The following is a 24573-nucleotide window of genomic DNA, read 5'->3' as shown; positions in this document are numbered from 1 at the left end:
TCAGCAAATCGGTCCTGACTGTTCGATTGTGCCTCCGTATTCGCGCACTCTCTGGTCCGGCTACGCTTCAGGCGGTCTTATTCACGGCATGACAGTGTATCGCTAGGCTAAATGATTTCGGTCATGTCGCAGCCAGGTATGAAAAGCGAACATGCAGCACTGCTCTGTACTGAATGCAAGGCTGCAGACTACACTCAATGCATTGCTGACTCGAACGCGTGAATCGCATCCTCGCCGGCCGAGCAATATCTGAGCTCTCAACGGTGTATTGAACCCAGACGTCGACAACACGATGCCCATACCCAAAGACGACAAGAGAATCCGTCTCGTCACGACGGCTTTCGTCATCTACTACCATGCAAATCTAGCAAAGGCCCGGCAATTCTTCCTGGATTTCGGCATGACGATCTCGCAGGAAACATCAAACGAGATATCTTTTGCCGGTTACGGGTCCAATCCAGTACTCTACATCGCCCGCCAGGCCTCAGGAAATGAGTCCCGTTTCGGCGGCGCGGCGTACGAAGTTGAGACACGCTCCGAGCTCGAGCGCGCCGCCTCCACAATCCCCGGCGCCAGCGCTATCACACCCCTTCACGCACCTGGCGGCGGTGAAATGGTAACGCTGACAGACCCAGCGGGCCATCCTGTGCACTTGGTGTACGGCCAGACTCCCAAGAGCCGCAGCGACCCGGGCCTGGAGAAGCTCACGTTCAACTACGAAGACGAAAAGCCGCGACGCGGCAAGTTCCAGCGCTTCACACCGGGACCAGCGCCTGTGCACCGCTGGGGCCACTACGGGGTAACATACCCGGCGGGTCAGTATTCGGCGATGTACGAATGGTACACATCGAACCTCGCGCTCGCGCCTTCGGATGTTGTGCTGCGTGATGGACAGCCGATCACATGCTTCTTCCACATCGACCGCGGCGACGAGTTCACAGACCACCACGCCTTCTTCTTCAAGCCAGCGAAGCCCGGGAACACGCCAGGGGTCGCACACGCAGCATTCGAAGTGCATGATTTCGACATCCAGCAGCTGGGGCATCAGTTCCTACAAAGCCGTGGGTACGAGCTGTGTTGGGGCGTCGGCCGCCACGTGCTTGGCAGTCAGGTGTTTGACTACTGGTTCGACACTAGCGGATTCATGGTCGAGCACTTTGCTGATGGTGATATTGTTAACATACATACGCCTGTTGCTGAGGTTCAGGCTGGACCCCAGGCGCTGTCGATCTGGGGTCCGCCGGTGCCACCCGTGTTTTAATGCTTTTGTCAGATTATGTAGAGAATCAAGATCTTGTCCACCAGTGATGTGAGTATCTAGAAGCTCTTCCGGTGATGTCGACGATCGAATATCGCACCTGAAAGTCAACAACTCGTAGTTGAAGGTGTGACATTGTGATCGAAGCTGGCCGCAAAAAAATATCTCCAGATCTCCAGTCTTGGCAGGCGGAACGCGTCTCTTCGCAACCAACGACACTGAACCGCGTTTTTTGCGGCTTACAGATTGAGTAAGCCTCACTGATGTACGATTGCCGACTGAGCACTCACTCGGTGCCCACACTCTACGTCAATGCCGCCTTGACCAGTCAACCCAGCAGCTGGCGGTGCTAGCCAGCGGGCAAGCACCATGGCAGCAACTGCGACCGACGCTGGTAGCAAAGCACCGCAGGTCGGCCTCGTTTTGAGTGGCGAGAGGGTTTTGCTATCATGGCAAGATGTGTTGAGTGCGTTGCAGGCATCTGACGGGCCACCATCAGAGCTGTATCGACAATTCATCGAGCACAACAAAGACATCCTCACCCAAACGATACCCTCTTTCAGCCGACCAGACCCTCTATCGAAATCGAGGTTCGAATCGAGCGTCTTGCCGATCAATGTGACGTCTGAGGAGCAGCAGAAGCAGGTGGACAGGATAAAAGCAGACTCTCTGTGGCTGAGCGACGAGCAGCATCTTGATGAGGTTCAAGCACTACGAATAGTTCTGCTTGAATGGCAGAACCGGGCTGAGCTCAGACTCAACTCTGGCTTTGCCGATGCAGAGCTCGCCAGTCTACGCGATGCTCTCGGCACAGAGTATGCGCAGACGCTGCAATTGGTGCCTGGAGGACCATACAGCCGAGCAGACGACATCTTCGAGACTGGGGACGCGCGCAAAACACGGATACTTCAGATCTACCACCGCACACAGCCTGCTATGCTTGCACTGGTTCGCGAGTCGATACAAGCTGGGCTGCAGAAGCCCGACACCGACCGACAAGATTCGAGAGCTGTATGGACGCGGCTGATGTCGGTGGAAGCGCAGATTTCTCTACACGATGCTGTAAATGAGACCACCAGCGCCATAGGAGCCATATGCCAGGAGCTCAGCCAGCAGCACGAATGGAAGGGCATCGACGTTGCCTTCCATGACCAGATTCAAAATGACTACACAACTGCCAAGCTGCAGTCGATAGTAGGTCTACTGGAGATCTTGCTCCTACGCACACAGAATATAGAGGAAGCCGTCACTTCCGAGATGATGCTGGAATGGTTGACATCCATGACCGAGCACGGTTTCTTCGCCCATTTCCAATCAGACATACCACCTCAACAGTCAGCTATCGACCGCATCCAAGTAGCGGCAGCTTATGTCACTCTGGCGCTTCTACGCCCTGTATTCGCGATGGAGTTCATGGAAGATGCCGCAGAATCGGATCAACCCGACATCCGTGGAAAGGAATATTTTCTCGACGTCGACAAGATTGAGGACATGCATCGCCTGATGATGTCCGCGGCAATGGCTGCAAACTCGTGCGCAGGGCCCGCGACCTTATCCTGGGGCCTGATCTTCTTCAGGATCAGACTTCTGGCAATACAACAGAAGGAACGTCGAGAAGTGCGCACAGTGGAGAAGGTCATCGCAGCACAGGATACACCGAGCCGACGAGTCTCCGTGGGTAGTATGGGATCTCTGATGAGTGAGTCTCTACATGAGAACATCAACTTACAAATTCGGCCCACACAAGGCATTGACGACTCCCTTCAATTCATGATGGAGAGTGCTGTGCGAGGTAGCAACGTTTTCGACTTTCTTTCAACGATGGCTTCAGTGGCTAAGACCTCATCTACCTTGCTGCAGTCATTCCAATTGAATATCTTACAAGAACTGTTGGCGGCAGCTCGACCCACACTAGGCTATACTCCAGACATACTCAACACTCAATTGACAATACTGTCGACCGTCAAGGATGATGCAACAGCGCTGACTCCTTTCAAGCCGTTGCTGAACTTCGTTGCTGAGCCTTTCCTCACCGAGAATTTTCTTGATGTCGCAGCATCGAGGTTTCCGTACGAAGCCCTGCCATTTCTGCGAATGGTGAAGGCGCTTGCCAAGGGCGGGTACGATGCATTCTTTAGTCAAGAGGATGGTACACACTACATCACACAGCGACTACGGCAGATGGACGGCTACTCACAGCTGGCAGTTGGAGGCTTTGAAGCTTTTCACACAACCCAAGAGGACGAAAACGCGAATCTAGTCACGCTCGACCAGACTGTCGGGATCCTAGACCAGCGTCCGCAACGTCTGCTCACCGCAAGTCCTGAGTCGCAAACGTCACTAGCTATTCCAGAAGGTACTGTCGGTGCAGTCATCTCCGACTCAATGCCGCCTGTCGTACGCTGGAAGCATGAATATTCTGCATTGCCATTATTAGGACGATGGCTCCAACTACAGGTCAAAGGAGAGCTATCTAGTGTACTGTCGCCGTTCGAAGCACCAGACTATGTTGCGGCTGCCGTTATTGGCCTCTTCGGAACACTGCTATCTACCATGCATGCGAGAGGTATTCAGCAGAATACCTCAGAACAAGCAAGTGCACTGAGCCAAGACCTCATCGACGAGGCATCCACTGAACTCGATGGAGATCGAACGATCATCAACTGCGTCTTCGACATAGTGGAGCAGCAGCTCGTCTCAACAAGACGCTTCTCCCCTGTAACAGGGTGTGATTTGCTCATTGCTTGCGTTGACTTCATCACGATCCTCTCCAAAATACAGCCGATGCAGACATGGCCACTATTGGTGAAGAGCAGCCTCTTCGCCGCTTACGGAGCCAAGAGAACGATCTATTCAATCATTACCGCCGTCGAAATGCCACTCCAGAGCTATGGTCTACTTGAGAGCTGCGTGTCGCTTATGCACGCCGTCATGGACCTGACCCTAAAGGTCTCATCAAAATCTGGACCAGCTATAGGAAGCAGATCACGGGCAACGCTATCACAGCGGCCGCTGTCTGCAGCAGTCTTGGGTTTGACAGAAACAATGTACGCCGCATTCGAGGCAATGTCAGGATGGACTTTTTCAGATCAGCGGCAGAAACAGCACATCCTGGGCGGCCTCTCCTCAGCTTTCTCGGATTTGCTGTACTATGTTTCCGGCACAGGTAGTGCCTTCAACGTTGATCATTCGGTCACAATAGCTTTCCGACCAGCCGCCGACTTCCTGCTCAGCGCCCTGAGTGGGACTGGCATTCAGTCTCTTGGATCAGGTCCAATCGCGCTGAACCTGGTCACGTCCACCCTGGGTATCGTACCGGACATCTTCAGTCCCGATGCTGCTGCGCACCTGAAGTCGGTCGTAATGCTTGCAAGAACACATCTCGGATGCTCAAGAATTTCTGGACACGCTCTGAAAGAGGTCAACACGACCCTGATCAATTTGTTTCCCATCTTCGTTCGACTACCAATAATGCATGCGCCACTCTTCCGACCAAGCTTGGCGATCGAGACTGATGTATACGATGCATTCGCGCAAGGCTCCAGGCCACATCTTCTCGGACACTTGGGTTCTGTCTCTTGTCTCGCCTTTCTTGACAGCCTGAAGTACCTAAATGCCAGAGCATACGAAGAAGCACATATCTCATGGCGACTCATCTCTAGACTGGTCACACCCGATCAACAGTGGACAGCGATTGTTCTCATCACAGGTTCGCCACCAGGCAGAGATCGCAAAGACGGCGAGAAGCCGCACACTCGGGGAAAGCCCTTGATGGTGCAGGCCATCGACAAGCTTGTGAAGATAGACGAGCTGCATGCAACAGTGGCAGTGGCAATGTTGAGGCTGCTACAAGAAGCCCAGCAGGGGTGGCCTGCCGTAACTGACACGATCACGGAACGCGACGACTTGTTCCCGGCCTTGATAAAATACTGCTGTTCGAAGTCATCACACAGCGGAAACGATCTGGCCCAAGCACAACACAATCAAATAGTGGCTGGTGTAACAGATCTCAGCGTCATATCACTGCACGCGATGATGGTCTTCCGGAACGAGAAGAAATTCGCACGTTTCATACCATTCCTCAAGTGGCTTGCGGAGAACGCCATCGAAGTCGACGCCTACAACACTTCGTTGCATTCGAACTTGAAGAAGAACTTCGCAATGAAGTATGACGGCCTCGACATTGATGTCGTCACGCGTACCGGCATCTTGCGAGTACCATACAGCGAGAACTACTTCTACGACATCACCTTTGCCAGCAAGCTCCTCAGTCATGACCGCTACTGGTCGAATTTCCAGACAGAATTGAAGCTGGCGAACGTCAACCTTTCGATCGTCGAATCCGAGCTCGCCCTCCTGCGTAGCTTCAAATATCTGTGCAGCGAACATGGCTCCTTCTTCGCAAAGAATCGCGACGTTCAGGTCATCATGGCTCAAATCGTTACCAGCTGCTTACGCGCAAACATGCAGCCGACTCCAACAGAGCAGATCTTCGATATGCTGTATCAATCACGCGCCGAGATCGCGAGCATGTTGCTTGCTCCGCTTGTAACGGTCAAAGCTCACGGCTCAGATTTCACCTCCATCCTGCGTGTCGCATATGACAGCGGTCGCTATCAGAACGGATCCTACCATCTCGCAATCACAAACGACGACCTAACATACTGGCGGACCATGGTTAACAATGTGCGACTCGCCTTACAATTCCACGTCACCAGCCCAGTACGGACGCAAGCCCTAGCCGGAGTCAATCTCGAGTCCATCGATCCAGCGATCAGCCTGATCTGCGACATCGCAGCACACATCATCGGCGAAGGCCTCGCCTCAGTTGTCGCCGCAATCCAAGAACAAGCCCAAACTAAGACCTCTACTCCAGAAGACGGAACCACCACCATCGACGTCACAGACGTCAACCTCCTCCTGCACACCCTGCAAACGGTTCTTCGCATACCCACCCTCCCACAGTTCGCGACCCACCTTTCCGAAGTCCTCATCGCCACCGACACCGCGCAATCCGCCATGCTGCTGTATAGCTGGTCACACGTCCTCCTCTCCGCCGACAAAGAACCCATGTACGCCCTCCCGTCCGTTACGCTTCTCGCGACCTTGTCCCGTCTGCCTCTAATGGCAGAGCACCTCGCCGTCTCGGGCATCTTCACCCGCCTGCTGTCGTCGAAGATGACACAGCGCTTACAGAGCATCCCTTCCGGAGCGGGACATCTTGATCGACGATCGATGGGACCGCTTCTTTACACGCTGTGGAGCGATGGGTACCTGCGGATCGCGCTTAATCTGCTGGATAGTATCGGCGGTGGCGTTGCGGGGGAGGTGAGCGTGTTTCTGAATCAGTTCCCCCAGCAGCTCGGCCGGGCAAGCAGAAGTCTATCTGCTGAAGTTGCCGAAGGTGGTGAAGGCGGCATCACGCTAGGTCTCGCATCCGAAGTCGCCAATCTGTCACTTCTCAGTTTCATCCTCGAGCGCTTCCGCATGTCAGGCCCATCAGCAGCAGTTGATCCGGGACAACTGCTGCCGTTGGATGGGTTCGACGAGCACAAGAAGGCAGTGGCGGTGGATGTGGGCGACGTGCTGGCTCAAAAGGCGGAGTTTAGGATGAGGAGAGAGGTTGCCACTAGTGAGGTGGAGGCGGGTTGGGCGAGGCAGTTGGTGGCGAAGAAGGGGGTCGGGGATGGAAAGCAGAGTATATTGGATCAAAAGGTCGTGAAGGAGCTGCAAGCGGCGAGTGTTTGTCTGGTTGTGGAGTCGGATGAAGGGGCATAAGTCCTGAAAATCTGATTAAGCGATGAAATGATGCCTCAAAAGCTAAGGGAGGCAATGCATTGCGTGGTGTCTGAGCACGGTGCACCGATCCCGCGAATTAGGCTCAGAGTCCTCCTGGAGAGATGCGCTGAATTTAAGAGAATTGCCACACAGGGAAGGACACTTGCTCAACTCGACTTTTCATGAGTTCCGCGTGGACGTGGACTTGCTGCCACAATCCAGAATTTGCACGACCAAGCGAGGTAAATATCTTGTGGCACAATGCACTGGAGGTGCGAAATATCTTGAGTGAATCGACTACTCGTACCTGCAGTGCGTCGTGACCGGCGCCCGCCCGGGAGCCTCCTACTCGTACGAGCGTTTGCATCAGAAGAGGAAAGAATCCTGCCCAATTCAGCTTCCATCCGTCCATCAGGACGCGTGACAAATGCGGCGAGATGCATGCAGAAGTTTCGTTGCTTGCATACTGCAGCACGTTACACAACATCCATTCCAATCATGCTTGCATGACACTTGACCGCGAAGCGGCGGGACTGCTAGAAGTCCAAATACAGCAAGACTCCTTCCGCTTCCAACGCGAAGTTTGCGACGTACTCGCCAGTGGATGTCCAGTCAGTTCAGCCCAAAAGCTCTGCTATTGTGCCTAACACACCACAGCGCCAGATCGCTAATGCCGTGATACTTGAGTATGTTGCACGACATACACCCGTGGGCCTGCCACCTCCCCACCGTCTCCCCCACCCACCATCACCCAACCATTCACTTCTTCACCTTGAGTCTAATAAAGCTCGAACAACATCTCGAACGAAGTGAGAATCGGCTTATTAAGCAGTATCCAAAAAGCCTCCCAAACCACGTCTCCTCTAAGCTCGTTACAATCAGCAGCCCATTTCCACTCAAGCCACCACACCGGCGGTCCGCCATAAAGCATGACGAAATACGTGGCAATCTTCATGTGGTAGCAGACCACAACCAGCACTTTGAACACCTTGAGTACCATGTATCTGTCGTACAGAGGGTGAATATGGCTTTGGGTCTGACGAGCATCACCAGTGTGAGAGCTGAGAGGAGCATGATTGTTGCGATGTGGCTAGGGGAGAAGTTGCTGAAGCCAGCGTTGGGAAAGATGGCTTCGAAGAAGGTATGTTGAGGTTTCATGTTGACGGTATTCGGAGCTTTTTGCCGAGCGAGACGCAGGGATAGTTGTGAGCTGGGTTTTGACACGTATAGAAGGAAGACAGTGATACTGATGCCGTAGGAAGAAGAATGAGTATCTGAGGCCAGCTTCAGGCAATACAAGAAGTCGTGCCTGAGCCCGTCACCCACAAACAAAGACAAACATATGGCCAATGTTTGTACTGCGAACTAATAGAGGCGTATTGACAATGCAGTCCCAGGCATACTTCAATCAAGGAAGAAAAGCTTGCTCGCAGCCGAAGTCAGGTCGTGCCTTTTCTTGGTCTGACAGATGCCCGGTCTCCTCCCGTCACATATCAATCGCTGTGCCGCGCCGCAGTACAGACAAGCCTGTGCTATCTTGCCCAGTCCTCCATCGATACCCCACTTAGGTACGCCGCTGCACAGGAATACCTCCTACAACGCAATACCAGTTCCGTCATTCTCCTCAAGCGGGACAGAAAGCCACAGCAGCTTCTCCTCCCTCAAATGCCGAATCTCCACTTCTGCCATCTGGATATACTTGATCGCGTCTCTGACAAGGTCAGACCTGTGCCGCCAACAGACCTCATTGTCCCAGAATGCTGCGGGGAGCAGGCTGTTGTCAGAGATTTCTCGGCCGAATGCTTCGGTTGAGGCAAGCGTGCAGCGCAGATCGTCTAGTGCCAGGTTGAGCTTTTCGCGATGGTAGCGTGTCTCGACATTTGAGCGCGTAGGCTCGACGGATTGTCTTGTTGTTACTGCTTCAGGAGAAGCCGATTCGTTCGAGCCACAACGACGACGCTTCTTCCGTGTCCCGTTGGACGGAATCGTGCCTGGCTCAATCCCGACTGACGTGCAACTTGCTATGCTTGGAACGCCGAAATTTGTTGTTGTTGATGCGACATGATCATCAGACCAATGGGTAGAGACCCGTGGCGAGAAGCCATCCTGCATCATGACGTGCTCATCTCCCGTCAGCGCGGTGAAAGAGCTGCTGCTGCTGCTCCAATGCGAGGTCCCTTCGAGTGGCAGCACTGTTTCGTCGAGAATTGCGGACGATGATGGAAGAGGTGCAAAAGGCGGCGACTGCGCGATGTACCACAGCGGCTCATCCGGCCGGACGATGGGGTAGATCAGCCCATTGACGGCAGGCACGATGTCGTGGTGGTGCACGGCTTCGGACGAGATTTGCTTCCGCCATGGTAATACCTTTGAAGCCGTTGATCTCATGGGGTCCGCCCTGATCAGCTGTTGAGCCCGTGAGATCCAATGTGTGTGTTGTCATACATGTAGCTCTCTCTGTCTCGCGCGGATCTTGGTTGACCTAAGTAATGCTGAGGGCCGTGTTGGGGATTTTATGCCTTCATGAGTCTTGAGGACCAACAATATACTTGCTTCATATCCCATGTGCATAGCTGAAGAGTAATTCATCCAGAACCTGGATGTGGTTCAGCCGCAGACCGGTCCAGATGCCAGCCTCACATGGTTGGACGCACTCAGGATAAGCGAAAAGCAAACAACTATGCAACGTTAATGGATTCCGATGTATGATCGGGCCCGCCAGACTTATCCGCTGAGGCGCCTGTATTGCATCAAGCCACTGCGTCAAAGCTGGCAAGCTGTAGGATCAAGGGCCGGAGGATTCCTTCGACTCCTGATTTGCGGCATGGCTGGCCAGTCGTTGAGTTCCCACAGCACGCCCTTCACGGTTAGGATGAATGTCGATATGCCAGTCCTAGAATGCCACACTCAACTTGCGCTTATTCCAAAAGTCACTGGCTCGAATCGGCGGACGAACTATACGTGGACCTTCAGCGCCCTCCCGGGCCCAGGGAATCAATCATGAGCGGCACTCACACCTGGTAATCTTCAAACAAGTGTGGAAAAGTGTCCAGTACATGTTGTCCACAGCGTGGCTTGTGGCGTTACGAGGTGAAGCATGATCTCATGATCGACGACTCAAATCTGCGCTTGGCAGACCTTCAACATGCTCCGTGTTGCCGCAGGTATATCCGAGCCATTCCGAGCGTTCTCCGATTTCAGCGGGATCAAAACCAGCGCAGAGCGAACGGAAACCGAAAGAGCCAGCTGCCTCTCTACTGGACTTGAAAGAAATGCTTCAAGTGTTGGCAAGGGAGACATCATGATAATTGTAAGTTGCATGCCACAACAGGTTGCGACCCTCGTTGCGGGACAGATCGAAATGACCACGCATACCGAACGGGGTAAGCCGCCTACCGCTTTCAGCTTGCGTTCCTTTCACATCGACATGTTTGTCCCGCCAGTGAAGGAGGTCGAATGCAGGACAGAGGGTCATCGAACGTAGGAAGGGGACACATTGAAGGTAGGAAGGAGAGACAGCGAATGCATGAGGGAGGGACAGTCAAACCAGGAATGAAGGACAGCCAAAGCAGGAAGGATAGTAGGACTTTGGGGAACCATTGCTACAATCGACATATTTTCACGCTATCTCCAGTACATACAAGATCTTCCAGGAAGATGCTTCAACCTTGCGTCAGAGTCCCCCCGAACCTCCTGCACCAGGATATTCCGCAAAGATGGGTCCACACAACCATCCCTCTGTACTTTCTCTACGTCAGCGCGTTACTTGCACCCAGTTCCGTTCAGCACTCTTGTCGCTCTTCAAACTTTTGCACAAATTCCCTCGGAGCCCTCCCCAGATCTAGCCAGACGCCAGACAAATAATCCCACCGAAAATGCTGACAAAGATTCGTGCTAGAAACGACAGGTGCTTCATTTTGCAAATGTGAAGTGGAGAGTTGATTGAGCGGAGATGTTGGTACAATCGATGAAGAAAGTCTTGGAAATCGCTGGGGTCGAAGCTGGAGAGAACACAGTCGAATAGGCGGGTTCAGATGTCGGAATTAGACGAGGCCGTCTGTTATCTGGCCGTGAGTCGGTCCGAAGGCTGAATGTTGGTCGGTTGATGAAGGAGGCGCACTGCTCTGGTCGAGAGTCTGGCTGATAGTCAACGCCTTACATCATGCCTGGTTCACCTGTTAGCTGTGATTTGGTACGGGGTAGATCCATGGTCACGAACCTCCCATGCCTCCCATGCTAGATTCATCTGTTAGCTGTTGTTTGTAGAATTCATGTTCTCAGGAGTACTCACCCGCCCATCCCTCCCATTGCCGGCCCACCAGCACCCTTCTCCTCCGGTGCCTCCGTAATGGCCACCTCAGTCGTACCCAACAGCGACGCCACACCAGACGCATCAACCAACGCCGTCCGCACAACCTTCAGCGGATCAACAATACCAGCCTTGAGCATGTCAACATACTCGCCCTTGGCGCTATCGTAGCCCTTCTGGAAGTCCGAACCATACTCATCCATCAGCTTGCCAACGATAACACTTCCCTCGAGACCCGCGTTCTCGACGATCTTCCGGGCTGGTCGCTGGATGGCGTTCTTGACAATGCTGACACCGAGGGACTGGTCGAAGTTGGCGCCCTTGACGTCCTTGAGCGCGGAGGCCGCAGCCTTGATCAGAGCGGTGCCACCACCGGGCAGGATGCCCTCTTCGACAGCTGCGCGGGTAGCATTGAGTGCATCAACGACGCGGTCTTTCTTTTCACCAACCTCGACTTCGGAAGCGCCGCCGACCTTGATGACAGCCACGCCGCCAGACAGCTTAGCGAGACGCTCCTGCAGCTTCTCTTTCTCGTATTCGGAGGTTGATGGGTCGGACATCACACCGCGGATCTGCTCGCATCGCTGCGCGATGGAGTCCTTGGAGCCTTCGCCGTTGAGGATGATGGTGTCCTCTTTTGTGATGGTGATGGAGCCGGTCGAGCCGAGCATGTCTGGGGTGGCCTTCTCCAGCTTGATGTCTAGCTCATCAGTGAAGACGGTGGCATTGGTCAGGATACCGATGTCGCCGAGGATACTCTTGCGGTTGTCGCCGAAGCCTGGTGCCTTGACGGCAGCGACCTGTAGCTGACCGCGGAGCTTATTGAGAATGCAGACAGCCAGTGCCTCGCCGTCGATGTCTTCAGCGATGATCACGAGGGGACGGCGCAGCTGTGTGGATGCCTCAAGAGCAGGGATAATATCCTGCACGGCGGAGATCTTCTTCTCGGAGAGGAGAATGAGTGGCTTCTCAAACTCGATCTTCTGGGATTTTGTATCGGTGATGAAGTATGGCGAGGTGAAGCCACGGTCAAAGCGCATGCCCTCGGTGACCTCAAGCTCGTCCTCGATAGTCTTGCCCTCCTTGACAGTGATGACGCCCTCCTTGCCGACCTTCTCCATGGCATTGGAGATCAAGTTGCCAACGTGAGTGTCGCCGTTGGCCGAGATGGTTGCGACCTGGGCGATCTCAGCCGATGTGGTGATGTCCTTCTTGTTCTTCTGCAGGAAGTCAACGACAGCATCGACGGCAGCTTGGGTGCCTCTTCGGAGGTCCATCGGGTTGCAGCCGGCGGCGACGTTCTTGACGGTCTCGGAGAAGATCGCGGAGGCAAGCACGGTGGCTGTGGTGGTGCCGTCACCGGCGACTTCGTTCGTTTTTGAGGCGACATCTTGGATCAGGCGGGCGCCCAGGTTTTCGAATTTGTCTTGTAGCGTGATGGCCTTTGCGACAGTCACACCATCTGTGATCTTGTTAGACAGATACCTCGAGCGTATAGCATAGATGCGACTCACCTTTTGTGATCTTGGGCGAGCCATAGCTCGACTCAATCAGAACATTCCTTCCCTTTGGCCCGAGTGTAGTAGCGACAGCTTTGGCAAGCGTATCAACACCCTTCAACAGCTGTGCACGACCCTCAACCCCGAACTTGAGCTCCTTGTGAGCAAACCGCAGTTGCTGTAAACTTCGGCCGGCTGTTTTGGAGTATGGGGAAGATGCGTTCAGAGACGAGCGCGCTGCTGAGGCGAAGGCTCGCTGCATGGTGAGTGACTGCTAGAACTGAAGAGAGATAATGTACAAGACGGGAAAGAGCGACCGTTGATGGGTTCAGGATAGAATGGAAAGAGGAAGGTAGCTTTGAATGCACCTGCTGTGGCAGGAGACTCGACGGCTTCGAAAAGTTTTTGGAGAGAAACACCGAGAATCTCCAATGTCGCGCTAATGCTGAATACGGGATGGCGGAACGGGGAGAGCCGATGTCAGTGGGTCCCTTCTTTCGACGTCCCTCTTTCCTCTGGACTCGTCGATGACTAGGCAACTATGGCTGTCGGATTCGACGAGTGCTCAAGGATGCGCACTCAGTTGATACGCAGTCTCCGTTGCTGGCATCAATCTTGTAAGTCCATAAAGTCCTGCCCGGAGAAAGATAGCTGCAGGAACGGCTGGGAATATATTTGCAATAACGAAAGTAGTAGCGAACACTGATGACTGGTTTTCTACCTGCATCAAGCTGGGTGAGGCAAGCCAGGAGAGGTAGCTACTGCTTGCTTTCTTTCACTACAGAGAAGATCTTTTCTGTTCCGTTTCCTCGATCCTTATTGCCTTTCTGCATCTGCGCCAAGCGGGCTCTGAGTTGGAAAAGTGCTGCCTTGACATCATGCTCATAGCGCCACATCCATGAAGACGTCCAGTACAAAGCTCTACGCATCTCCACAGCCGTGGCGTCCTCCATGATGTCTTTGTTCCCGTGTTCGTGTGCTGATCTGCTTGGCAGTCTGTCATCTGTCAGCAGTGCACGCGTTTAGAGCTTCGCTTTCGACCTACCAACGTATCAGGCATCGACTAGCCTGCGTCCATCAAAAGTTGCTGAAGTCAAAGTCCTGACCTCCATCACCAAAGTTCATCGCCCCGCCCATGTTGTCGAACATGCCGACAGTACTGTTGAGATCGAATTCGTTCACGCCACCACTGCCGAAGTTGAACTGAGACAAAGCGTTGCCTTCGGGCGCACCCTGGAGAGTGTCTTGGCTTAGAATGCTTCCACCAGACAGAGTGGACTGATAGGAATTGGTGCGGCTCATGTCATTGGGATCGGGAGCGGGCTTGCCAGACGCCATGACATCCTTGGCAGTAGTCTTCTTGCCAGGACCGGAGGCCGCCTTAGGGGTAGAAGAGGATGAATTAGTACCAGGCTTGGTGACGGGACCATGAATGCCCGCACCAACACCAGTACGGAGAGGAGCAGGCGTAGGAAACGGTTCGCCTGAGAAGATGGGGTTGCCAGTGGCGCTGTTGTTGAGAGGGAAGCCGAGCCAGTCGGTGGACGGACCGTTACCGCCACTGAGATCTTGCTGTTGATCATTGCCATGAGTCGGGAACGTCGAGGGATAGCCGCCATACGAGTATGGAGAAGAGACGAATTGAGACGGACTAGGTCCCCAGCCGGAGGATTACTGCCAGGAGCTCCAAAGCCGAAGTTGGGATTGTAGCCGCCGAAGTCTTGATACTGTTTGCTTGTCAGTTCATGTAGTATATGAGGACTCGATGGCCGACTCACGTATGGAGCAGCGGGACCTGTAACGATCTGCTGACGACGAGTGGACTGATCATCTGGAGTGGAAGCGTTTGGAGCAGCGAAATCGGGAGCACCACTGATGGCGGGTGCAACAGAGTGCTCCTCGACCTTGACACCACCATCGGCAGGTTCTTGAATATCGCCAGTGCTTGCAGCCGCATCCGGAGTAGTGGTAGCAGGAGTATCGGCATCATTGTCGAGAACAGGCGGGTCCATGTGAGCATAGTTGACACGGACCCCACGAGTGCGCACATTGGGTGAGACAGGAGGCGTGGTGCTCTTCTCAGGAGACTCAGCTTCAGGGGTCTTGTCGGCAGCATTCTGCTTGGCGGTCTTCTTCTTCGGCTTGGTCTTGGCCTTGGAGTTGGATGTCTTCCTCGCCGTCTTCTTCTTCTTCGTAGCGGGAGCGTATCCATCATCAGAGTCGTCATCGTGCAGATCAGGCATGTCGATCTCAGCCTCGCCATCCGAATCTTCCTGCTTGATGCCGGCCTCCTTCTTGATCTTGCGCTTTTTGGGGGCTGAAGGGGACGGAAGTGGGTTGAGGGGTTGGACAGGCGGAGCAGGTTCTTCATCACCATCACCATTGTTCTGGCCTTTGCGCTTTCTAGGAGTACCACTCTTGGCGTAGACCGAAGAAGGCTTGGTAGTGACGAGACCACGAGCGAGAGGTGGTGGGACTGGAATATCCTGTTCGACCATCTTATTGCGCAACTTGGACAGGTGTTGTACGCATGCACCCTGAGAGAAATGCGGACCCATTTGTGCAGCGATAGCGTCCCCTAAGCAGAGTTAGCAGGTGTTGAAGTGGCACAAGAATCGAACTTACACGGGAGACGGATACCCTGGTTGGCGCAGACATACTGAATGCTCAGAAGCAACTGCTTGTCCTTGTCGTCTGTGATGTGTGAGCTGTGGACCAGATCAAAGAACAAGTCAACTTACCGTCCCAACGGACAAGGTTACGTCTACCTTCCCCGGACATTATGGCTTGATTTTCCAGGTATCTTTCAAGTAGGTCAACGTCGGTCGAATCTCTATGAGATGAGTCTCATGTCAGTAATGCGGTGAGAGATCATAGAATGTGCGAACTGCGAAGTGATATTTGTAGATCGATCAGGCGCTAAAGTTCAGGTGGATGATCGAAGTAGAGAAGCAGTGAATACCACAGGTGCATCCGAGAGGAATGTGACTAGGAGTGTGACGTACAGTGGATAGCCGAGTCCGCGTAGCACTGAGACTTTGTGGGAGTGAGTGGCAGCGTCTGACAATACACTTTCAGACCACCCCGGAAAGACCTGTTCGAAGATGGCACTTTCGATAGCATAGTCTACCACACAGTTGGGGCCAGGGTAAGACGCCGTAAACTCCATGGCAGTCATAGATAGCGAGACCTGAAGTGAATGTTCGGGTCGTGCCTCGAAAGTGAATGCAGGGCTATTGTGACTTTCGAGTCCACGCTGATCTAAAAGATTGTGGAACAGTGGCAGTACACCAGGGAGGCCTCTGGTGTTGAGTCTGGAACTGTAGCCTGCTGCTTTGTTTTGTGGAAACCGAGCGGTTCAGCCTTGTGCCAAGAGAATCGTCCAAGGAGTGCTCTGGGAGTTTTCCGCAATGGCGAATCCGTCCTGCAGCATCATTCAAGACTTTGACGCTCAGAAGATCTCGAAACAGCCAGGAAGCGTTGCTGAAGCAATCATCATCATTGAATCCAAAGAATTGTTGTTCATGAATGAGGCTCAGATGGTTCGCCTCAGACGGTTCGTACAGAAGCCGGTAAGCAGTGCCTACTTGACCCACAGCTTGTTCATGCTTGACACACACAATAGCCAAGAGTCAGCCTGGATCAAGCTATGCATCGACTCTCCGTTCGAGAGCTCGATCCAGTGTCGTGGATATCCGACGAAAAGACCATTGCGAGCCTGGGAAGAGCAGCCGTCGTCTTGGCTGGACCGAGGTTGGTGTAGATCTCGGAACCAGCACCACCAATGCAACTCCTTGGCTCAAGACCATCAGCAGCCTGGGTGCAATTGTTGATGCTGCGATCATTGTGCCGGCGGTGAGCGTCGCGGCGGTCCAGGAGGAAAGCGAATTGGACATATTGCCCTCGGAGAAGAGACGGAAAGCAGTCTGGCTCTGCGACAAGAACGCCGCCCTCATCGCACAGAATGAGCCACACAAACTGCTCTAAGCACCCTGCCGACTTCTGAGACCCATGGCCTCGAGACAGCGACAGCACCGCCCACTCGTCAGCAGCTTTCCGAGCACCTCGCAGCGGTATGACATTTCCACCGTACGGAGTTTCTTGGGCCAAGAAAGATAGGCTCTCATAGCTCGCCACCGAAGGCCTAGGCAATGATGGAGTGGGAGTGTGCATACCCCGGTCGTGAAGTACAGTCTCTGGAGCTCGATTTGGGCTTTGGCACAAGACTCGCTCTGGAGATAGTCCATCATGCGATTGATTTCGATGTAGTTGCCGATATTGGCGATCTCGACAAAAGATGTACTCCTTCGCCGCTCGAAGGAAAAGGCAATACTGGAGTGGGAGCGTGCATAGCCCAGCCCTGGAATCGAGACTCTCGAGCTTGTTCGGGAAGGTTGCTTGCTTGCAGCTCTCGGCGAGGCATAAGCATGCAACATCTCCAGAAGGTCGACCATTCCCATAACCTCCCTCACTCTCAATACTGGACTCTTCTCGAAGATGGGACGCTGCCGTAGCCACTGTCTTGATCGACCGAGGTATCGCGCTTCAAGGCTGCGCGACCGGAGCTGCGCACGTTGGAAGTGCTTTGGACGCTGCCGTTGCCGCGAGGCTGCGATGACATTTTGCCAGTTGGGGATCGGACGACCTTGCCGGCGATCACGGCCTTGCCACGAGGAGGAAACGCCTGGTGAATGGTGATCATGACGTTGCCGCCACGCTCCCAAATAGTCGATAATGGAGTGAGTGCGTGCATACAGTTGCTGTGCCCTATAATCTCCCGAAGGAGGCGCTAACACCTGATGACTTGACCGGCAAAGGTTCTGATGAGGAAGTTGTCGGTATCGTCGTCGTTATTGTCGACAACATCGACGCCGGACCAGTAAGGATCGGCAGCGAAGACATTGCAACTCCAGCAACTCCAGAAAAAGGTGAAGATCACAAGCGACGAGGAACTATGCACCAGCTAATGCGACCATTCACGTTTTTCTCATGGTCTTCGCTTTCCTGGTATTGCTAGAGATCTGGGGACAAACGCATTGTCCTCGCTGTCGATCATTAACAGGAAGACACCATCGTGACGCAAGGGTTGGTTTTGTGTGCGTTCGGTTGGGCAGCACATCTGTGGTATGTGAAGTCGCAGACAGCTGCAAGAGTCTTCTTGACACTGCTGGTGACTGATGAGGCTTGAATCTAGTGGAGCGCAATGTTCGTATGCTACATTATGCCCAAGGCAACGCGACCGCCGAAGATGCTGATTTTGGCATCTGGAAAGCCTCGGATGCGAGCCACGGCATTGGGGTCAAGGTAAGATACATCAGCGTCGTTGACGTTATCAACGATGGTGTCGACAGCTTTCTGAGCATCACGAATGCCGTCGAAGCGGACCAGGTGACCGTCGGGGAGTGTTTGCGCACCCGTGACTGCTGTGCAGTGGCTGCGACTAAGACCCGTGTGCTTCTCGGATTTGTTCTGCGTGGATTTGAGTCGAAACAGCGCAAGGCCTTCCTAGGGTTGGGTGTCAGTCAGGCGTCTGTCAAGCGACTGGCAACGGTCAACGCGCTGCACGAGCCCTTGCCGCAATGCCAGGTAGAGATGGAGCACTTACTTGAAGATGCTGATGATGGACAGCGAGGACACTGCACACCTGCAGGTTCCACCCCACATCATCCTCGCTGTCCATCATCAACAGCGGGACTCCGAACGACCATCGAGATCTTGGGAGTGCTTCTCACCAAGGTAGCACGCTTTGGCTGGCCAGCATCGCTGGAGAAGGCCTGGTCTTGAACGACGCTATCTTGGTCGCAGAACAGCCCAGTGGCGTTGTCCGACCCAAGGCGCCACCCCGGCAGGTGACTCTCGAAGGGCATGCCGAGGCGATTGATGCCGGGGATAGCTCCTCGGGCGGACGTGTCGAATGTGACTTTGCCATCGCCGCCGGGGGACATGCGTTGTTGTGGTGATTGTGGTCATGTAGTGGAGGCATATTTCGCAGCATTTGCGTCCGATCGATCCCCTCCCGGCGGTGGGTGGGAGGAGTAGTGTGTGGCGAGATGATATGCCACAGTTGTGGTTGTTATCTTTTCACCCACCACCGAAGGGCCGCCGTCCAGCTCCATGATGATTGGTTCGAGACGCTTGACAAGCGTGCGAACTTGGACGGCGGCCCGTGGGGATCGATCGAACGGGGTGGAGTTGAATATGGTCCAACGACGACCTTGACGAGCCAGAGCGAATGGAATGATGTCCTCGGGAGTAGCGAAGTTGATGAAAGCGTAGCCAACGTTGCACTGGTTGGCGAAGTCGATACGAAGGTACATGAAATCGTACCGACCGTGGCTGGTGATTTCGAGCATGGCCTTCAGTTATGCAGTGGCTTCGACTTGGCCGGAAGTAGACATGACCTGGTGCAGGAGTAGACGCCCTCCTTCACCTACGCCGCGGCGGTGAGTCCTCCCACCCACCACACCACCGCCGCCGTGGTAGAGATGTTGACCCAAGGCGGCGGGCGGTGGATAGGTTGGCACAGAAGATCGCGCCAGGAGGGTGAGTCGTCAGAGTCGCTACCCCTGCACCAGGCCATGTTCTCGGCTTGGAAATTCCGGTGGCCTTTGGACTTGTTCATTCTGAAGAGAGAGAAGTCAGCATGTTCTCAGGGTTGCTGTTGCGTGATGAAATGGTCTACCCGGAGGTTTGTGATGTTTGCTCATGGTTGTTCTCCTTTTCTTTCTTACTTACCTTGGAGCCAGGAAGGCCATCCCACCCACGATGGGGTTGTCCCAGATCTCAGTGCTGGAGTCTTCACTGGAGTCTTGACGACTGCCTCGGCGAGATTCGATGGATATGTAGTGAGCGCATAGTTCGCCTGTGACGCAACGGAGTCAGTTCAGAGGACAATTGCAGGTCTGTCAAGGTCGAACTCACCGGTACAGCAGACCTGCTGTCGCCAGCTAGGCTGTCATTGCCATCAACGACAAGCCTTGGGCTGGCTGGCGTCGGTATCAGTCAGAAACACACCTCAACCTCAGAATCATCTGGTGCTTACCTTGACAGCAGGTCTGCTGTAACCACCATATTGGATGGCAGGCCGAAGCCGATGCCGTTTGGGCTTGTTGTTGCCGACAGAGCTGCCGATCACGTCAGTCTGTACAAAGCCTGAAGCATCCACGATGCCTCACTCACCCAGGTCATGTGGTCGCAGATGCCAGCATCCATCTCATCGAGTGTCTTCCGCCCCAGCCTACTGGAACCGAGCTCCTCTCCCCCGTGAGAAGGCGGGGTGGTGGGTGCGCTTGAGCGCAGAAGGCCCGTGAGCTTCGTTGAGCATGTTTGGAGGAGTTGAACGCTGGACTTCTACGCTCAAGCGCACCCGGCAGCAGGCCTGCCATAGGTATCGAAAGCGCGCTCTTGCCATATTGGCTGTCGACAGACCGGTGAGCTGTCAGCACGGTGAGCGTCAGTTCTGATTCATTCGACGCTGTTACTTGCTGAAACATGATGTGCTTACCTATCGACAGACCTGCCGCCGCCACCATGACATGCTGGTGAGCTTGGACGCTGGCGTTGACCATTTGGTCATTCTTCCTTGGTCTAGTGGTCATGATGACCGTGGCCGGTCGATGGCCGTCGGGAATTGAGACCTGAGGTCTCAAGGACGCTGTGAATGTCAGTGGCCGAACTATTTACTGCTTGCTTCGAGTCACTCACAATATCGAGTTAGGGTGTCGCCTCAGCTTGCTGCTGCCGCAGAGAAGGCGAAGAGGCCGGCTCTTTGCTTGGTCAGGTTGTATTCGGACTCGCCGTGGCGAGAGAGCCAGCCTCTTCGCCTTCTCTGCGAGGTTTGATGTGCAGGGAGGGCTTCGCATTCGCCGTGGGACTGTCCGAGGGTCAATTCATGGCACTACTCTTCTTTGTCCTACCTCATTGCTCACTCACCTGAGTTTTGCTTGTTCTTGGTAAGGACATATCAGTGCTTGCACAATTGGCTACAAGAGGGGAAGCATCAGCAGAGAAAGATGAGGAAGTCCATTTCAGCCAGTCTGTGGCCGGCCGTTTGTTTCTGGGGCGTTAGCGCCTTGGCATACTCATTCATGCCACCAACGTCTTGACTTCATGGCTTTCTACCAGATTGTCATTAAGCTGTGCAGACCTGTTACTCATTCTCAATGGCTTCCCCTTTTGAGTCATGTCGACTTTTGCGCAACGTGCTGGAGTTCCTAGTCCAGTCACTCGATCCAGTACTCAACGCCCTCATCCCTTCAAGCCAGACAAGCGAACCTCCTCGAGCTCCTCGCCAGCAAGAACCATGGATCCTCCTCACAACTCCGCGTGAATCGTCGCCTGAGGCACCACCAGGTCCACCGGCTCCGCCAAATTCACCGGACACGAAGGCAGACTAACATTGTAAGTCTCATACGTCAATTCCTCGGTCGTTTGGTTGACCGTGATCCAGCGACGATTAAGCAAGTCACCGTCCTGCGCGCGGTCGAAGAAGTTCTGGGGTGCAAAGATGATGGACGAGTAGGCTTCAGTGTACAGGGTCACAGGGATATCTGCCCACTTGTTAGCGCATGGCGTTTTGACGGGCATTGGAAAAGGGACAGGATAGCCATTCAACGCACCTTCAGACCTCACAAAATGATGCATCCCTAAATTGAACCACACAACTAGATCTTCCTGCACAATTGACTCGTCGTCGAAGAATTTGGAATAGTCCTGCTGTGGCTTCCACGGGAGGTTGACGTTCTGGAAGCTATTGCTGTATGGCTCGTTATCATGCTGGCGCGTCACAGCGAGATGGTGTTTCGCGAACTCGGCGTTCTTCAGCGAAAAGGGCGAGCTGAGTGGCGTCAAGTGGACGTTCGAGCGGCCAGGCAGAATGCGGTAGCCACGTTTCTCGCCCCAGGCGTTCTCCTCGTCTTCGTTCAGAACGACATATAGGGCTTGGCCGTTGCCGGCATAGTCGAAGGCAGTCTCTGTTTCGAGATTCTTGATGTCGAGCTCCATCTGCTCGAACTCGCCAAGCTCAGGGAACCATGGCTGGGTCTGGTTGACAACAACGAGATCGCTGACTTGGAAGGAGTTTGCAGTTCCCAAGATGTCGAAGTCTGCCTTGAAGTTGAGGATGTGGTCGTGAAGCGATCCCTGCGTCGCCGCTTGGATTCTGGGTCCATACTTTCCTTGATCGGGGTAGTAGAAGCTGGACTGAAGGTAGCCGCTAGCACGAACAACGACTTCGAGAGAGCCGTCCTGATGGAACTTGTAGTCGAACATGTAGTCATAGTTGCCGATGGTCGCAATGGCTCTGGTGATCAACGCAGCTCCCTTTGTGACGCCCAGTCTGGTGAAAGAGTAGCTTGTATTCCCACCGCTGTATATGTGTCGAGAGAGCGGGTAGCCAGAATCCTGCTCGAAGATGCAGATGGCGTTGGGGTTGACTGTTGTTGCATTGCCTGTGTTGTAGCTGACGTTGAGAAATGTCGCCCCGAAAGAGCAGTCGAACCCTTCAACGAGCGTGAACATGTCTGTACCAAGAGAGTAGTATGTATCGTGGTATGTCGTGCCAGCAGCTTTGGGCTGGTTGCCAGCATACTGTGCGAGAGCTTCCTGCAGAGACAACTCGTAGAGGATGCGTTCACCCTTGAATTTGATGTCGTAGAACATGATGCCGAAGGTACGAGTATAGCTGATATAGTAAGACCAGCCCATATACTCGACGTACTGGTTCTCAGTATCAACCTTGTAGCGCTTTCCGCCGAGCTCAATGCTTTGGGGCGCAAATTGCTCTTCTAAGGCTCGTTGGCCGACCTCCGGCTTGTAGTCGACGATGGCCCAGTCAGTATCCGCAGCTGCGTATTGGTCGTACTCTTGAGCGAGTTCACCGGCCTCGAAAGCAGTTCGTAGCTCGGCCTCCGTAGCGAAGAATCGAGAGTTGGTCACGAAACCTCTGAGCTTGTAGTGTGCTGGATCAGTGCCAGGTACATCGAGTATGGTGTAGAAATCCAGAGGAGTCAGGTACTACGATCGCTATTAGCCAAGAGTCTGGAAGTCGCTTATAGTGGAACTTACAGAAGCGGTGCCTGGAATTCTCCACAGGATAGCTCGATAGCCCTGCGTGCCATCGAAGCTCAATGGCGTCGGAGCAGACTGCGTCAAGTTCGTCCTTGGATCACTTGAGCCAAAATATGCCGCTCCCTGAAACAATGCTTGGGTGATATCGGAAATGTTGGTCATGATCGCCTTGGTCAATGGCTCTATGGCTCGACTTTTGGGGGTGTCCGAGTAGCGAGCGTTGAATGGAACAAAGCCACCGCTGCCGCCATTGTAAATGTAGTTCAGGGGCTGGATCGTGGTCTCATTGGAGACAGGCAGAGGTCCAACCATGTATTCCTGACTGCCAGGCTCTGCCTTGCCGCCCTCAAAGATCACAGCCCGAGCATATTTGGGGGGCATGGGGCCATCCCCATCCAAGTAAGGCAAGACATCTGATTTGTTGGTATGCACAGTGTCGATCCAGAAGACATAGTTGTCCGTCAGGTTAGCTGTAGATGGGCTTGTCAAGTTCAATCCAGACTCCTCTGCATGGAGCAAGTTCCAGACTGCCAAGTTGTCCTCCGGAGTGATTGGAGCCCAGACATTGTCCTTTGGTGCAGTGATCGAAGGGGCATCACCTCCCAAGCAGCCTCCTTCGGATTGACGCTTCGCGAACGCTTCTCCCAGAAGGCTCCGCTCGTACCCAAGAGGCGGAAGAGCGGAGCCGACAACGAGGCTAGCGGTGGTCAGTACGACTGGCAACAAGGAGGAATACATGTTTGCTGCTGAGGAAAAGGTTTCCCATCAGCACAGACCACAGCAGTTCTTATACTTGACCAGCTCCCGCGTGGTAGCGGACCGAACGCTGCCCACGCTTGGCCTCGTGGCATTCCATAGCTCTGGGACCGTCAACTCGAAGGTTCCGACTTTCGCTGCAGGCCAAGCAAGAACTATAGACCGGAAAGGCAGCACAATAGATAACAAGACTCGGAAGCCAATGGGAAGAACCCCCATCTACCCCAATGCTTGGCAAACCTGTGCGATAAGCGGGAATGGGCCGGTCTACGACCTTCACGGCCACGGTATGCCGTTGCGAGCAGCGTTGGGGTGGTATAGTCAGTGCACTAACAGCAGCACAGCGGCCTGAAGCTGAGTATCCGGCTTTGATGGCGGCGCAGATGTCCGGTGCTACGAGTAGGCACAGTGTACACCTTTGCCTGGGTGTGGGCTTATCGTGCGTGGGCATGGCTGGTCCAGGGATGCGGTGCAGCGTCGAAGACGGTGGAAGACCGGCGACGGATGCTGAAGTGGGCAGAAGCAGTTGTAGTGCACTGCGAAGGAAATGCCAGCGACGAATACCTATCCTGGGCTAGATGAGCACGGTGAGTAGGACGGATGTCGTTCAGTGCGGCCCAGCTGGCACGAAATAGCCCCTCTACCCGTGGGGAGCATCGGGCCACGCTCCGAGGTATTACATCGAGCCGCCATGCGTGATAGCTTGATCAAAGATATTTTAAAGCTTAAGCTTGAACTCATGAAGCATATGTGAACGATGGGCTGTAGTGTAGAGCAGGAGCAAGAGCACGAGCCTTCACTTCACGTGTCGGCCATGGTTTCCCTCTCCTCAGCGCCACAGTGTGGCGTTCGTACCGAGCCAATCAGATGAATCGATGACGCCGCCAGTTTCTCCGACTTCCGCG

At 54.1% G+C, this 24573-nt stretch overlaps 10 protein-coding genes across 10 annotated transcripts; 3 read left to right on the top strand and 7 right to left on the bottom strand.

Moving 5' to 3' along the window:
• Window positions 1-292: 292 nt before the first annotated feature.
• Window positions 293-1261, top strand: AB675_10459 (uncharacterized protein; the record flags this gene model as incomplete). The annotated part of the gene is made up of 2 exons (XM_018139232.1): window positions 293-884; window positions 990-1261. The coding sequence occupies 2 exons, from the start codon at window positions 293-295 to the stop codon at window positions 1259-1261; spliced, it is 864 nt and encodes a 287-aa protein (XP_017995895.1).
• A 366-nt stretch (window positions 1262-1627) lies between these two features.
• Window positions 1628-7036, top strand: AB675_10458 (Nucleoporin; the record flags this gene model as incomplete). Its single annotated transcript, XM_018139231.1, has 1 exon — window positions 1628-7036. One exon carries the CDS (start codon window positions 1628-1630, stop codon window positions 7034-7036), a length of 5409 nt encoding a protein of 1802 aa, XP_017995909.1.
• A 1593-nt stretch (window positions 7037-8629) lies between these two features.
• AB675_10456 (uncharacterized protein) lies at window positions 8630-9424 on the bottom strand (the record flags this gene model as incomplete). Its single annotated transcript, XM_018139230.1, has 1 exon — window positions 8630-9424. The coding sequence occupies one exon, from the start codon at window positions 9422-9424 to the stop codon at window positions 8630-8632; it is 795 nt and encodes a 264-aa protein (XP_017995953.1).
• A 1767-nt stretch (window positions 9425-11191) lies between these two features.
• On the bottom strand, window positions 11192-13106 carry AB675_10455 (Heat shock protein 60; the record flags this gene model as incomplete). The annotated part of the gene is made up of 4 exons (XM_018139229.1): window positions 11192-11202; window positions 11256-11272; window positions 11328-12807; window positions 12860-13106. 4 exons carry the CDS (start codon window positions 13104-13106, stop codon window positions 11192-11194), a joined length of 1755 nt encoding a protein of 584 aa, XP_017995851.1.
• An 815-nt stretch (window positions 13107-13921) lies between these two features.
• AB675_10454 (uncharacterized protein) lies at window positions 13922-15625 on the bottom strand (the record flags this gene model as incomplete). Its single annotated transcript, XM_018139228.1, has 5 exons — window positions 13922-14416; window positions 14497-14571; window positions 14623-15422; window positions 15470-15538; window positions 15586-15625. 5 exons carry the CDS (start codon window positions 15623-15625, stop codon window positions 13922-13924), a joined length of 1479 nt encoding a protein of 492 aa, XP_017995866.1.
• A 629-nt stretch (window positions 15626-16254) lies between these two features.
• Window positions 16255-16831, top strand: AB675_10453 (uncharacterized protein; the record flags this gene model as incomplete). Its single annotated transcript, XM_018139227.1, has 2 exons — window positions 16255-16416; window positions 16475-16831. The coding sequence occupies 2 exons, from the start codon at window positions 16255-16257 to the stop codon at window positions 16829-16831; spliced, it is 519 nt and encodes a 172-aa protein (XP_017995878.1).
• A 1227-nt stretch (window positions 16832-18058) lies between these two features.
• AB675_10452 (uncharacterized protein) lies at window positions 18059-18789 on the bottom strand (the record flags this gene model as incomplete). The annotated part of the gene is made up of 2 exons (XM_018139226.1): window positions 18059-18349; window positions 18577-18789. 2 exons carry the CDS (start codon window positions 18787-18789, stop codon window positions 18059-18061), a joined length of 504 nt encoding a protein of 167 aa, XP_017995893.1.
• A 21-nt stretch (window positions 18790-18810) lies between these two features.
• Window positions 18811-19197, bottom strand: AB675_10451 (Meiosis protein mei2; the record flags this gene model as incomplete). Its single annotated transcript, XM_018139225.1, has 1 exon — window positions 18811-19197. The coding sequence occupies one exon, from the start codon at window positions 19195-19197 to the stop codon at window positions 18811-18813; it is 387 nt and encodes a 128-aa protein (XP_017995957.1).
• Window positions 19198-19274: 77 nt separating this feature from the next.
• AB675_10450 (uncharacterized protein) lies at window positions 19275-20056 on the bottom strand (the record flags this gene model as incomplete). The annotated part of the gene is made up of 5 exons (XM_018139224.1): window positions 19275-19467; window positions 19609-19706; window positions 19766-19826; window positions 19887-19968; window positions 20020-20056. The coding sequence occupies 5 exons, from the start codon at window positions 20054-20056 to the stop codon at window positions 19275-19277; spliced, it is 471 nt and encodes a 156-aa protein (XP_017995906.1).
• A 1101-nt stretch (window positions 20057-21157) lies between these two features.
• On the bottom strand, window positions 21158-23650 carry AB675_10449 (Membrane primary amine oxidase; the record flags this gene model as incomplete). Its single annotated transcript, XM_018139222.1, has 2 exons — window positions 21158-22858; window positions 22910-23650. 2 exons carry the CDS (start codon window positions 23648-23650, stop codon window positions 21158-21160), a joined length of 2442 nt encoding a protein of 813 aa, XP_017995853.1.
• Window positions 23651-24573: the final 923 nt, after the last annotated feature.

The sequence above is a fragment of the Cyphellophora attinorum genome, assembly GCF_001299255.1.
Source record: "Cyphellophora attinorum strain CBS 131958 chromosome Unknown Contig35, whole genome shotgun sequence".
In the NCBI taxonomy this organism is placed as follows: Eukaryota; Fungi; Ascomycota; class Eurotiomycetes; order Chaetothyriales; family Cyphellophoraceae; genus Cyphellophora; species Cyphellophora attinorum.
Note: the sequence above shows the minus strand (reverse complement) of the source record. Positions and strands in the feature narration are given on the sequence as shown.